At 39.6% G+C, this 14,724-nt stretch overlaps 1 protein-coding gene across 2 annotated transcripts; it reads right to left on the bottom strand.

Moving 5' to 3' along the window:
- Positions 1 to 1,543: 1,543 nt before the first annotated feature.
- ccm2 (CCM2 scaffold protein) lies at positions 1,544 to 11,907 on the bottom strand. Of its 2 annotated transcripts, none has more exons than XM_051409334.1 (10): positions 11,502 to 11,907; positions 7,217 to 7,393; positions 6,603 to 6,686; positions 6,323 to 6,506; positions 5,588 to 5,724; positions 4,052 to 4,187; positions 3,769 to 3,826; positions 3,537 to 3,663; positions 3,287 to 3,425; positions 1,544 to 2,831 (listed from the first exon to the last, which is right to left on the bottom strand). In XM_051409334.1, exons 1-10 carry the CDS (start codon positions 11,529 to 11,531, stop codon positions 2,536 to 2,538), a joined length of 1,368 nt encoding a protein of 455 aa, XP_051265294.1. In that variant the 5' UTR covers positions 11,532 to 11,907; the 3' UTR covers positions 1,544 to 2,535. The 2 variants fall into 2 exon arrangements, with proteins under 2 accessions (XP_051265294.1, XP_051265295.1); XM_051409335.1 differs by lacking the exon at positions 11,502 to 11,907 and adding an exon at positions 8,262 to 8,440.
- Positions 11,908 to 14,724: the final 2,817 nt, after the last annotated feature.

Genomic DNA, 14,724 nt, shown 5'->3' on the forward strand with positions numbered 1-14,724 from the left:
CGCCAGGGTTTGTCTGTTCTGGGCTACTGTAGAAACATGGCAGCGTCTGTAGATATAAAAGACTCATTGTAAGGTAACAAAAACACGACAATTCTTATTTTCAGGTGATTATACACGAATGAAAACATACCTATAAATATTATGTTCAATTTCTGCCAATAGAGCATCCTAAATGTTACACACTGGAGCTGTAAAGTTTTTAGGGTGTCATGTTCAACCAAAACCAGTCGTAGCCAGTTTCAACTAGCAGAAAGTCAAGGGAGGCAATTGCAGAATGTTTCTTATAAAGCAATATGTTCCTGTGAAACTAAACCAAAACTCAAATGAAAAAATGCATTAGTTTTTCATGACTCATTGTCTAACATGTCCATTTGAAGTTGCCAATCCAGTGTTGTCACAGACATCTGTCTACACAGGATCAACTTACCATTATAACTAAAATCTCAAGTTTTCATCCCTGAGTACAAGGATCTTTTCAGTGAAACAAGTAAACAAACGCTCATCTGATTCTTCTTCATGAGGCATGCTCATGAAAGGTGATAAAGTCACTGCAGAGACACTACAGGGGCTCCAGTCGTTGTTGTAAAGATAATTGGCAAACTCTTTATAAAACAGCATGTGATCTTTTAATGACCTAATTAAACCAACTGATCTATTTAATAATTACTTACTTCCAATGAGGCACTGTAATGACTCACTCTGTTCTGTCTAAAATTGGATTAAGACGAGAATTTACAAGAGGCCAATTAGGCCTCTGCCAAGTACTGTGAGAAAGCTAGCACGGTTCAATTACACTAAGACCATGTCTAAAACAATGATTTGCTCTCCTTCTGTACCAAAACAATGACGCCACTTTGCTGGAAACAGGTACAACTATCTAAGAATAGTTTGCGTGGGTGATGAGAGATAATCTTTATTTGCTCTGTGAGATCATAGGCTTCTTGATTATCTCATCCTTTTTGTTCGAGGCAGACAGTGTCTCAAGCCAAAGTGGCTATTTGAACCCAGGTGTAGTGTTCCAGTCTTTACATGTACTCCTACACCTCTGCTCCATTCCCACAACAAACATGAGACAACCCAGACAAGGGACAAACATCTTTTGACTCCAGTTTCTTTTGTCCTTTTAAAACTTACTGAGGAAAATCATATAAAAGTCTCTGAAGGCAATGGTTTAAAAGCCTGGTGAGCGGCTTTACAGAATGGAATGTACTCAACTCACACTGTGCAGCCAATTTCTCGTCCCTCACTCACAAAACTAATCCCCAACTTTGAGGGCAACATCCAGCGTGATTGCTTTGATGAAACTCAGGCTGAAGTTCCACAGCAGCTTAGGTGCATCCAAGCAAATGATCAGTCAGAGAGGATCATAATCAGATTACAAAACCTTCACCTCCTGTGTCAGTTTTGGTGTATGAAAGTCAAATTAAATGTTATAGTTAGTCTCACTTCAAACTGTTGATAATGCAACAGACAGGTGTTAAGGATAATAACCATCAAAAGACATCATGAAGCTTGTCATTTTAAAACAAAAAAAGAGACAGTGTAAAGTAGCTGTTATTTAATAACCATGATTTGCTCAACAACTGTAGTTACAGTTCATAATTACCCGTCTGCGTGTGACAGACAGTTGGCAGCAGTACTGCAGTGTAAAGGCACAATGACAGATAAATGTAATATCACAAGACATAACAAGATGACCTGCAGGAGAAGAACAAAAATCTAAAATCATAAATTTACATCAGCCATAAGCTAACTGGCTTTGTCAAATACAGTCCCCACTCAATTAGCTTGAACTGAATGAGAATTTTTGTTTTTACAGCATTTCCTTGGTCAGTTTGAGTAAGGCAAAATTATACAAATGAGTAAACACTGATAACAAATGATAGTGTAAAAACAAAGTGGTACACAAATCTTACTGAAGAACAAAATTATATAAAGCAAAATGTTACACTCTCACAGCAACACACAAATGTGGAATAAATGAAGAAAATGTTCTCCTGGTGGATGAAGCTGATTGAACTATAGCAATACAAAAGCACAAACCAGTACAGCCTCAGTCTAAACCTTCTAAAAACCATGTACACAGTCCTCTGATGGATTCTCCAGAGTCTTTGAGGGTATTCAGAACAGGGCTGAAATACTCTAAAAAGGCTCTGTAGATTTACGCTACATTGCTGACAGCAGTGGCAGATACTGCCAATAAATGAGTACAAAAATCAAAGCAACTTTAAAAATATAGCAGAGGCTATGAATCCCTCTAAAATGCAAAAATAGCCAACTGACTGTGTGTCTGGGTCTGCGTAAGTGCATTTGTTGACTTCATGTTTTTTGTGGTAACAGGTTGAGGTTTTCCGTGAGTGCACAGGGACTATGGAATGTCCTCTTGACAATTAGAGGAAAATACAATTAACCAAATCTTAGGTCAGTGCTAAGGACCACCTTCATCTGATCCGTTCAGCTCATGCCTACTGTTCGTTTGGATTGGGCTGCCATTCTATGTCAGCTCTTGCAATAAAAAATACCTCGCTTTGTTCGTCAGGGCGTCACTCCCTCCTGGTCCATACTGCAGCCGAGAGCTTCAATGTCATTACTGATATCGGTGATCATGCGGTCCCATTCGTCTCCCTCGGAGGCCTCCTGGCCCTCGTCTGAGGCAGCGCTCCCCCCTGCTGCTCCGTTGCCGTTGGTAGTGGAATCGGAGGCGGAGCTGGCTGTGCGTCGGTAACGACCAAAGCTGTCTGTAATGATGCCCCGGCCGTCCTTCACACCGATGGTCTCGAGAAAATTCTCAAAGTGCTGGCTGTCCTTCTCAGGTATGAAGGGACGCAGGCCTGCAGAGACATTATAATTCTAATGGTCACGGACTGTGTTTGATATGACATCTGTCCTTTTAGCATATAGTTTACCACATGTGTTGTGTTACATTTATTGTGACATAGAACACATTTCGTTTTTTATTTGAAAGAGAGAGACACTGATTAGGTCATGCAACCATACATACAATTTGTTAAACACAGTTTGAATTTTACTGATAGTATGCTTATTATGCTCTTCTATTTACATTTTTTTCAGCTTATTCACAAAGAAGAAAATTAATCTCAAAGCTTAAAAAGCTCACAGAGGTCTGAAAATCAATAAATGAATCAGAGAGACTTCTAATTGTAACGATGACCAAATTTTGCCAGGATTTTGGCTTGAATTTCTCCAGACCTTGTTGAGCTTGATGATATGAAGAATGACACAAGATCACTGTATCTTAACTTGTGGGGAAATAAAGTGGTCATACCAAGAAGGAGGAACTTCCTGCTGTCCCCATAGAGTTGTCGCAGGTTAATGCAGAACTCATGGATGGAGGCACCGTTACGGTATTCGTGGAGCAGGGTAGCAAACTGCTGGATCTCCTGCGATGACAGTTTTGTCCGCAGCTAGCAGGGAAGAAAAATGTATTGAAAAATTAAAACAAGAAATAGTACAACTTGAAAAATATCCTAATCTTAAAAACAGAAGGGGGCAAATAAAGAGTGAAATCAGCATACTGTGGTCATGTAGTCCTGCAGCAGCTCTGCAGCAGTGGTGCTGAGCTCTCCTTCACTCGCAGTCTTCGTCTGAGGGGATGCTGGGGTGGAAGCAGATGGTGAGTTTTCTTCTGCCTCCTGGAAAGGACTGAGAGAAGAATGCATCCCTCGTAAGTGGCAAGCAAAAGTGAAGCCTTTTCAGAAGTGTAAAAATCTTTTTTGAGCACTGTTCAAAAATAAAACGTGTACTTACAATGTGCTAGCTTCCTCTTCAAAGGCCTCCTTAACATCCACTTTGCTTGAAGAATCATCTGCAAAAATAAAAGTACATGTTTGCAGGTTCATATATGACTTAAGTTCTGACACTGCAGCTTGAGAAGAGGGTAAAACTCCAAAAACAACCATAGAGTGAAACATTAGTAGTGAAACACTACTACACCAAAAATTTAGTTTAAAAAAAGAAACCAAACCGATAATCTGTAAAATTAGTCTGATTCCGTTCGTTTTTCTCTAGAAAGTACGTCTGTTTTACTTACCACTGTATAGAGAAAAGTGTCTGGTAGGTGTAGTTGCTCCATCAAAAATAGCTCTGTCCAAGAAGTCGATGGTTGATTCTGTGTAAACGATCTGAAAGACCTGACTGAGCAAAAGACACAGCTCCTCTGCTGCTGCCTAAAAGACAAAAAAGTTAGCCATTAACAATGCACTTTCCAAAGAAACTAATTCATGACAATAACTCTGTTATATCTTTTTGCTAAATGTCTCAATGTCTGCCTCATTGCTCCAACAAAAGAATATTTTTTGAGAATAATTTCTGTCGTAATCAGGGTTACAGTCGGACTGTTAAAGGGACCCTGCTGTGATTCCTTGTAAACCCACAAAAGTTATGATTACATTCAGTATAACTCATCAAAACACACTGTATGTTGCTTGAGATCTAACAAACATGTCAAGAGCATTTCCTTCCTCATTAAATATTTGCAAAGCAAATTACACCTGTGTATCCGTTTTAACTAGCTTGCAGCCTTCTTCTTCCCCATCTTTGTTGGTGCATGGCAGAATATCTTGGTGTGTTACTGCTACCTGTACATCAGTGGAATATTGTGACATCCTTGCTGCTAAGTACACCTTGGTCAATTCTCCCAAACCTGGATTATAGGGACTCAATCTACAGGTTTGCCACCAAAAGTCTTCTCAATAAACTGGACATCAGTTACCATACTTCCATCCATTTTGTCTACAGTGCCCCTTTCAACACTCATCACTGCAAGTTGTATTCTCAGGTCACCTGGCCATCATTCCACACCAGGCGACAAATCCACTGGTATCAGTTCATTTATAAAACTATCATTGGCAAAACCCCTCCATATCTCTACTCACTACTCAATATCTCCAACGGTAACTACAATTTGCGTTCTTGCAAATTCATTACTTTGGACACGCCTAGAGTCGGTACCTCCTTCCGCTGTCACTCTTTTCAGTTGACCACTCCCAGTGACTGAAACCAGTAACAAAAGTCACAGCACACACTCATTACTTTATCCTCCTTTAGTAACGATTCCATGCTTTTGAACTTACCTCTCTAGAACACAGTATCTCTGTTGTATACATACTGTATATATTATGCTGTTTTAACTCTGTCTTATACTGTTTTGGTTTTTGCATTAGCTGCATGTATGTTCTTGTATCGACCTGCCGCCTGTTGCTGCCCCTGGGCCATATCATCATTGTAAACGAGAATTGGTTCTCAATTGACTTATCTGGTTAAATAAAGGTAAAATAAAATTGGTAGGACTTTGTATCGTGTCACCCAAGTGCGCACATGTACATGAGATAAACAAAACAGACACCCAGTCATAGAGAAACAGCACTATAACACTACTATTGGTCTAAAACTCCACAGGAAACTTTTAACAAAGCTTAAAGCAAAAATTTATATCTGAAAGTAGTCACAGCGAGCGTGCACCTTGCTTTTAAAAGGCAGTGATCTCATTTGTTTTACCTAACTGAACTAAATAAATACACTCTGCAGATTTTCATTTCATTACAGAGCCGCTGATGCAAAATAGTACCTTATTATCAACGGCTAGCACAAGCAGACAGCAGACTTCCACAAGCACAGCTCCACTCTCTGATAAGGAGCTCAGGGTCTGAGACTTGTTGAGATCAGGACATGAGCTGGGACAAGGAGAACCTCCTGATTCCTGGGCTGAAAAACGTGGAAAATTACACACAGTCAAATTTAATTGTTCAAATTGTCACTAACTTAGCAGACACTACTTTGTATTTTTTAAATAAATCCAAACTCTCCTTCATTATTATTGGGCCACATTATCTGAGTTACCAAATAATTTCCCTTATTTCTTGTTCTTCTCCCAGAAAGATGATACACATGTTTTGAACTGGATTTAACATCATCAGATCCATATTATTCCCAATTTAGTAGTTTGTCCGTACCCAGGGTTTACCGCAGTACTTTGCAGCTAAGGCAGCCGCCTTAGCAACACACGCCTGCCGCCTTAACTACGTCGTCGTCAACCAAAAAAAAAAAAAAAAAAGAAAAAAGGGCTTCTTCGTATGACCCCCCCCCCCCGTTCTGACAGCCTACCACCTTGACTAACACATTCCCTATTTCCTGCGGGAAACCCTGCTTACCATAAGGTAGGGATGTCGCAGAACCGATACTCCAGTACCAAGTTGATGATTTTGTAAAAACCTGACGGTACAGGTTTTTGTAGCTCAAGATCCCAAGTCACAACTATGACAAACTTAATTTGAACAGGAACATTTAAATGTTTCTTTCTTACCTGTTTTGATCACCACAAGGTGCAAAGAGTCGTCCCTGATGTAGGAGACAGCAGCAATATCATGGATGGGCACTCTCAGGATGATGTCTTCTCCATCGCGCCATACAAGCTTTATGTTGTACGCCGACAAGCTCACCACTGCATCCTGCTCTGATGTCAGCTGGCCTGCCAACTGATGTGACTTCTGACAATCACAGAGGAGTACTAGAGTTGGTTAATTATCCCCGTTATGACATAAATTACAAATGCCACATGGAGTTAAATCCTCTTAGGTACTCACCCTTGCAGTGTCAATGAGCTGCAGCACTTCTGTGCGACTTGATGGGTTCAAGTATCCCGGAACTGATGTCAGCTGCCCCAAGTACTGGAGAGGACAGAACATTTAAAAACCTTTTACTAAAAGATGTACAAAATTCAAGTAAGAAAAACAGCGTAACTTAATATGATAGAAATGTCCTCCGAAGTGAATGGTACTGCAATAGGACTGCACAATATGGTAAAATCATAATATTGCGACTGTTTTGACAGATACTGCGATTCACAATTATGTGGGAATGATGTTGCATCACAAATTACATTTTCACAAGGAAAACTATTAAAGTCATGATGATTTTGGGGTGTCTGAAGCAAACAAACATGTTTTCTTAAATCTGGAGAACAAGATTTGTAGACCAGGGCTCCTCTGCAACACAGAGACAGATTATAATGCTGCTTTGTCACACATTTGACCTTTTTAAAAACATTACAGCTCTTGCAATTTGTATTTGTATATTGCACTTGGCCATATTGCGATTTTGATAATATTTCGATTACTTGTGCAGCCTTATAAAACAACATTTTTAATACATGGGAAGGGACTCTCTCTCTCTCTATACATCTGCTAGTCATACTCACTTTGACTTCCTTCTCAATGTAGTCATTGAGCAGGATGTCAGGGTCGATTCGGTGGTCAGGCTGAGAGAGTGAGAAGGTGTGGAGGGCCCTGCGCTCAGTGGCTTTCTCCTGGGCCTTCTTGTCTCTCCCCTTCTCTCCTTTCAGGAAGACTCGCTTGAACGGAGACACGATACCAGGCTGATGAATTTAAGACAAAGAGAGCGAGGTTGGGAGAAATTAGAAGATTGTAAAGCCACCTTAGAAAATGCAGTAAGAAATTAGACTCAATATGTGTGGATGTATTTCATATTCTCTAAATTATACACCATTGGCATTATTGGTTTCTACACAACAGTATATTATTAATAATTAACGGACTATTCAGGTCAACAGCATACATATGGTGTAGTTGCAAGAGCTGGCAACACAGTAAAGAAATTGCAAAGGGAGCTACAAGTTTAATGCCTGCCCCTCTAAAAAAACAACAAGCAGAAAGTTATATGAAACTATATGAAACTTCTGTAGACTTTTATTCCTGGTAGTTTCTGCTGACCCTGCTTCCCCTGACTGTGCTGGTAGCTGCAGTTAAGACTGAGCAGATGGACTCTTTGGAAGTGCAAATGTACAGGCCTGTGTTACCCAATATGTGTTACTCAAACGTCAACAATAGCATGTGCAAAAGGAAACTCTGCATTTTGCAATACTGGAGTGGTCGCACTTGTAGTCAGGGTAAAACATGATGGAGAAACACATTTTAACATCTAAATCCTGAACATTAACCTCACCTTAACATCAATGACCAGCTGCCACAGAAGAGTCACAAAAGAAAACTGTTTTCCTTCTTTTCTTAAAGATCTTTCTAGGTTTACTTTAGAACCTCTTTTTTTTTTGCCAGTTAAAAAGCATGAAATTCTATCATCCTTTAGCTCTGGTATTATCTGGTAAAATGTCGACAGCATAGCACTGTTAAGAGTTCAGTTAAGTGTGCTTAACAAAAATACCTTTTGTCCATGCTGTTAAGCCTATGTATAATACTTAATATTCAAAGCATTTTAAAAAAGCCTACCTCGTTCTCCATGAACCCACACGCTCGAAAAGTCGCCTATTTAACGGCAACCACGCAGCCTGGTCACAGATGCTGCTACGCTCGCACTGTGGGAACTAGTCACCTGTTGTCTCAACTCACACACACTGACAGCTGCCAACTGATGACAGACGTACAGGATCAAACACAGCCCAAGTGTGTATGCAAGGGGTGTGACCCCCATACAGAGGAAGGAAAGTGTCTCTGTCTCTATACTCAGGCACAAGAACAGGAAGGGGACTTGCCACAACTTCCTGCGATGACACGCGCCTTCGAGTTCTCAACTTTGAATATGGAAACAAGTCAAAAACGACAGCAGACTTCTCAAGTTGTCTTGAAAGAATGCTTCATAGATGTCAAAGACAACAGGGTGGCAATCGCTTTTACTCCAGATCTTTACATTTTATTGTGGTGTGATGATTGCTGCCTTCCATCACTCACTCAGGACTCTGCAACTGAAGCTCTGTACTTCACTGCCAAACCACAGAAATACAAGACCTTATTCTATTATGTGAACCACAGATGTCGCATCTGCAAAGCTGTTTACACTGCAGATTCAATGAGGCGAAAAGTGCAGACAATCTAATGTAGCTCTATAGGACTTATTTCCCCCTTTCAGACACAAAAGGTCAATGTAACAAACCTGCTGTACAAGCATTAAAAAGAAGAAAGAAGAGTTAACTTCATCTACATGTTTGCTAGCAATCTACAATAGGAGCACTATACTAGGGTTACTGTAGTAAGTAGTATGAGTTATATCAACTCATTCATAACAAAGTTGAGCATCCCATATAACAGCCTGGAACAGAGGTTTATGACTCTTGTGTTATGACACTGTACCCGTAATTTGGTTGTTGCCTGATGTGGTGACATTTAATCAGACTTTAGACTCCATGGAACAGCACTGCCCTAACCCTAACCTGCAAGTGCATTATTTAACAGTAAGTAGCTTGTGAAGACATGCGCATTAACATTTGATGGCTTTTCCTTGTGAAATGTGAGAGGAGAGCTACCGTAGTTGACCCCAGTGAATGTCCTCAAGATGAACAAGTGCAATTTTCCTGGTGAAAGTCTGCTTACAAAAGAACCATAAGTGAGGATACTGTATGGCGTCTTTGTGCTGTTATGGCCAGGGTAACAACAAGTGCAGGTGGCCTTTCCAACTTTCTCACACTTAAGAACAATGCAGGAAAACTTAGACAGGAGAATAGGAGGACAGAAAATCACTGCTGCTTTTATTCGGTTTTGATTTAACCATATTCAGTGTGAAACGCCAGGGTATAAGAATACCAACCAATTCCAACCCAACAAATACACACCACCTGTTGTAACCTAAGCCCTATTTGTCCACCATACATCTAAAGTTTAGTAAAACCTAAAGTAAAATGCTATCATCTTTCCCTGCCTTTCCAGATCTGAGCTGCAGCCCTTCCGTTACAAGAGGATGTTCTTCATTCTTGATTTGTTATTGTTTCTAAGATATTACCACTCCAGCTGGGCTGAAAGCGAACCAATACAATGCATGTGTGAGTCGCGCTCATCCTGCTATGTTCCTGTAAACTAATTGAGCTGATGAAATTCCTAAACTTCTCCAGAAAGAAAAATTCAATACGTCTCCCCAGAGATTCCCTGACACGTAGGACACTTTTATAAATGAGTCAGTTAGCAAAGTCAAAGTAACACTCAAACTTCTTATTATATTGAGGGGCGCTTAGCTTTCACTTGAACCTGTGTAATAATGTAATACTCTGCACAGTGAATATAAAATATACATCTGGGTCAACTGCTGTTCACTATCACCATCCAGTGGCACAAACAAGAACTGTATTGAATGGTGACGCTGATCCCCAACAGTTAAAGATCATCAACCCAGACCAGTTAGTGCTGAACCTAATCAACAACAGCACACATTTTCACCTTTTATGGCACTGACAGTTCGCAAAAAGAGGTCATAAAGCTGAAACATGAATTTGTACTGAGATTAAAACTTCAAAAAGGTATGTCCTCCCCCCCCCCAACTGTGAATATATGAGTTTTAAATATACACGAATCCAACTTTTTTGTAGTTACAACTAGGGAATGTATCTTGATGTGATAAGGTTTTTTTTTTGGGGGGAGCTTTAAAGTGATGCCTTGTCAAACCAAGAGCAGACTGGATTAACACTGCTGAGAAAAACATTTCCTTGCCACAACAAACCTTCTTAACACTGGGATATCACTTCCTTTCCTTTTCAAATTTCCCTTCACATCAAAGAGGAGGTGGAAGTAACTCTCATGTTATTTTCATGGAGACATGATGGAATGACCAGCACAACATAGCAATAGCAAATACACTATAACGTCAGAGACACTTCTTATTACACTGCCAAGGCGGTGAGAGCTTGTCAGTGTCATGTCCTGCCCTTCAGTTTCCTCCTGTGCCATATACAGAGGAACAGAGGAACCGAGGGGAGAATGTGTCTGTTCTAAGACACAGTGGGAAGAAAAGATAAAAGAAATGTCAGCTGTGTGTCTGAACATAAAGATGTGTCTCCATATCAAACGGGATCATTAGGTAGGTATGTGCTGTATGTGGGAGACAGGGGCAGTGTGGTCGGTACAACCACGGACTGCTGATTCCCTTTAGCTTGACTGACACTAATAACCCCAGCCTTTGACAGCTGATGGTGAGCACACAGATGAACAACGAGGGTTATTTCCCCGGGAAACCTGCTTTCATTACCTTTCTGTGACATTACCAGCATCACCCTGACTGGAAAAACAATAGCTCCATGAATACAACAATGGACAATAACTTCATTTAACTAACGTTTACCACAACTGAACACATTTTAAGCACGCCAAAGCAAAGTAAATATCATTCACATGTAAGCATGAGGAATACAAACATAAATCCTGAAGTGACCCGGTAACGTTTAAAACTTCACTTGTAACGCTACACTCGCTCTTTTAGGCTCAATCTGTTGCGCTCAACTTCCCTTTATTTAACCTACATTCCTTTTAAATAAGACATTTATTCCCATTTAAAGTGTCGCTGGTTGATAGAAAAGACAGGAATCTGTCAGTGTACTATTGGGAGTGCTTTTTGCTGGTGTCCGCTGATGTTTACTTGATAGTTGGCTCAACTTAGCTACCCGCTAACTCCCCTGGTCTGACTAGCTAGCAGGATAGCATGCTAGCTAGTCAACTTACAGTACAAAGTATGAAAATTGCCCGACTTACCTTTTTCACTTTTTTCACATCATCCTCCATTTCTATGTAAAGGTCCTCTTCTACATATTCAGTTCAGCGCGGAGATCCAGGTGAGACAAGACATAACTACCGAAGGTTTTAACCAGCACTCATCTGACAGTAGTTAGCCTGCTAGCCTAGCCTAGCTTAGCTTAGCTTAGCCTAACATTGGTAAAGTGATGCCCGAATTTGAGCTGATAGCAAAGCGCCATCCTGATTTTTGCCTCCTTCCGCAACCATTAGAAAAAATGCCGGTGTGCCACCAGGGTGAAAATGATATGCTCCAGTGCCGCTAGAACAACTACAGAAATAGTCTGTGAAGAAGACAAACTCGGATGAAACAGGCAAAACTTTTCAATCGTGCCGCCATTTTGGGCGTTAAACTGTGGTCCAGGTCCAGCATGCTTTGCTTTGCACAAACCAAAACAGCTGCTACTGTGTATCACAGTGATAATACCGCCGAGTGGCTACAGAGGCCAGACTGTCGGCACTGTAGTGTCACTTAACGGCCACCTTTTTAAGTCGCTAACTACAATAAAGAAGATACATTTATTCAATGACAGAGACTCACTTCAGACCAAATAATTATCTAAATACTGACAAGAATTGGCTTAATGGCGACTATACTGTAACACCTTTACTGTAAATAGGTTGTTTTGTTGTGTCATTGCTACTTCTATTGCTTTATTTATTTGTGTTATTGTGTGTTTGCTATAGGCTAATATTTACAGTATGACAACTTGTAAGACAAGTGAAACTCACTTTTTTTCCTTAAGTATGCACAGGATTTGTAAACAATAGTAGGCTATTAGCCCTTTTATTGAAGGTGTCCCAGTAAAAACTGCTACCTCTTGAACTGGCACACCTACTGTCAATGAATCACAGCTGTTACACTTGTGCTTCCCTGCTAAAATTAAAGGCTGTTCCCTGAAAAGACTCACAGTGAGGCTGTGAAAAAGCAGGTGTTTCAACATTTGTGAGGGAGGTAAGAGACAGTTTTAAGTGTCTAATTTACTATCCCTGTTTTACTAGGACAATAATGAAGACAGCAACAGAGACAGAGAAGCCGATGATACGAAAAGAGAAACCAGAGGAAACCAGTCACTCGCAAAGGTTGGCTGTCGCACATGTCCTGTGACTGTACGTGGTATTTACTCTATAATCACATCGTATTCGTCTGTCCATATTTCCCCAAACCTGTGTATAAAACAGGTGAAGGTTACTGTGTCTGCTATTTGTAACAAGTGTTTGTGATATCTTCATAAATTGTAACTGTTATATAGGTATCGGGTCTGCGTTTGTTATGTTAAAGGTCTGTGTAATACATATGGGTCTGAATGCAAGTATGATGAAATACCGGAGGATCTGCCAAAGTATTAAATTCAGTAACTTTGTGTTTAGATCTGCAGGGCCTTTTATTTTATGTACAGTATAAAACATAGGGTTCTCAGCAGATGCAACCTCTCAATATACTGTATATTTTAAAGTGATTTATATTGCATTTGCAAAATTTTCCCATCTAAGGATGACCTCAGACTCATCCTCCAGATATCCACTGGCCATAGGACTGCCCCTGCAAGTTACGAACAAACTATGCCCACCCCTCAGCATGTATATTTTAACTGTTGTTCCAGTTTGCAAAATAAATAGTGAAATGATTAGCAAAGGAATTTAATCTATTGCACCCATGTTAAAAGCCCCAAAGGAGTCAAACTACGCAGGTGTTGGCACTTCTTTCTTTAGGTATCTCACTTTCTTGTAGTTTTGTTGATGTGTGTGTGGGACAACTTAGACTTTTCTTATTCTTACTAGTGCATCGGTTTGGTGGCCTAACATACAGTAATTCCCAACATAACTTTAACCTGCAGAGGTCTAATCAAAGTAAATAAGGTTCAGGCATTTATGCATTTCATATCTTAAATATATGCTAATCACACATGTTATATTAGGACACATTCACTAAACTTTTCTCATTTAGACCAAAGTGTGTAGGCTCACATCGTACACTTCTGCAGTCCATATATTGCAGCTGCTTTCATCTGTTGAAATGTGTAGCGTGCATGTGAATACAGTACTGATATATTGCACTTTCAAATACTATATTTATTTTTCTCTTCTGGGATGAACAGTCTGATATATGAATCTACAGTAAGGCTTAACATTACATTTTCAGCATAATATTTCTCTTTTCATCTAAAAACCAAAACATACAAAAAGAACTTTAGCACCATATGTTATTAATAATATTCATATTGTTCCCAAAAATAGGACATCAGTTTTGCTTTTTTAAAGAACGGGGATTCCATGAAACAATTTACTTACATTTTATATTTAACAACAACAGAGAAATCATTCCTTATATGTTCTCAGTCACAACATAGGTTGTACGAGTACACTTTCGTAAAGATGCTACAGATTGTAGCGAATTTGCTTACTGACATTGTGCCAACTTTTGGAATACCCCGAATAAATCATATCATCTAGGGAGTATCCTGATAGATTTGTGAAATACACCAACAAGCTAACACAATCTAGAAATTGATTGAATATAAACAAAGCAATATTTCCAACAACTTTGATAACAATTTCAAAAATCAGCAGCAATTAATATGACAACCATAGTCGCTTCATTGGAATATCAAATCCATTTTAAACAAAATATTACAGCCAATTCTACAATAACAACAAAAATAGATACACACAGATTAAGGACATATAGATGACAGGAATTTACAACACAGCAATCACGTTCTATATATTTTTTTTACCCAAATTCCAGTTGCAGAAGTACATTTGTGCTCCTGTGTGTTTGCCAAAAAGATGCATTTTGTCATCTGCCAGTTTCATTCTCTCAGAGAAAAGAAAAAAAATCCTAGTGCAGATTAAAACATAGTAAAAATAAAAAACATACTGTATGCTGAAACCAGTATAATAAACATTATATGAAAAGTAGAGTAACGGTTGTTATTCTGTGTAGATTGGAAAATCAAAATGGCACCATTGAGAGTTGAGTTCTGCTGTAAACTGTGTGGATTTGAGATGCTAGCTCTGGAGCATTTTGGGACTGTAAGTTTGTGAGGCAACAGGCCCTTCAGTCAACTGGAAGGCTATGCTCTCAGAAAGCCAAAATGTAGACTGCAGTCCACAGTGATAGCACCTTTTAAATGTATTTATTCAGCACCAGGTTATTAACAAAAATCAAAGAATTATCCAA

This window comes from Dicentrarchus labrax, unplaced genomic scaffold (genome assembly GCF_905237075.1).
Source record: "Dicentrarchus labrax unplaced genomic scaffold, dlabrax2021, whole genome shotgun sequence".
Taxonomy (NCBI): Eukaryota; Metazoa; Chordata; class Actinopteri; family Moronidae; genus Dicentrarchus; species Dicentrarchus labrax.

Bases quoted from the DNA above. Each gene is read 5' to 3' on its own strand.
- ccm2 (XM_051409334.1), bottom strand. From the start codon at position 11,531: ATGGAGGATGATGTGAAAAAAGTGAAAAAG. The intron at 5,725-6,322 runs GTAAGAAAGAAA...CACGTTTTTCAG, and splicing joins CCTTGTGGTGATCAAAACAG to CCCAGGAATCAGGAGGTTCT. The intron at 3,827-4,051 runs GTAAGTAAAACA...TTATTTTTGCAG, and splicing joins ACACTTTTCTCTATACAGTG to ATGATTCTTCAAGCAAAGTG.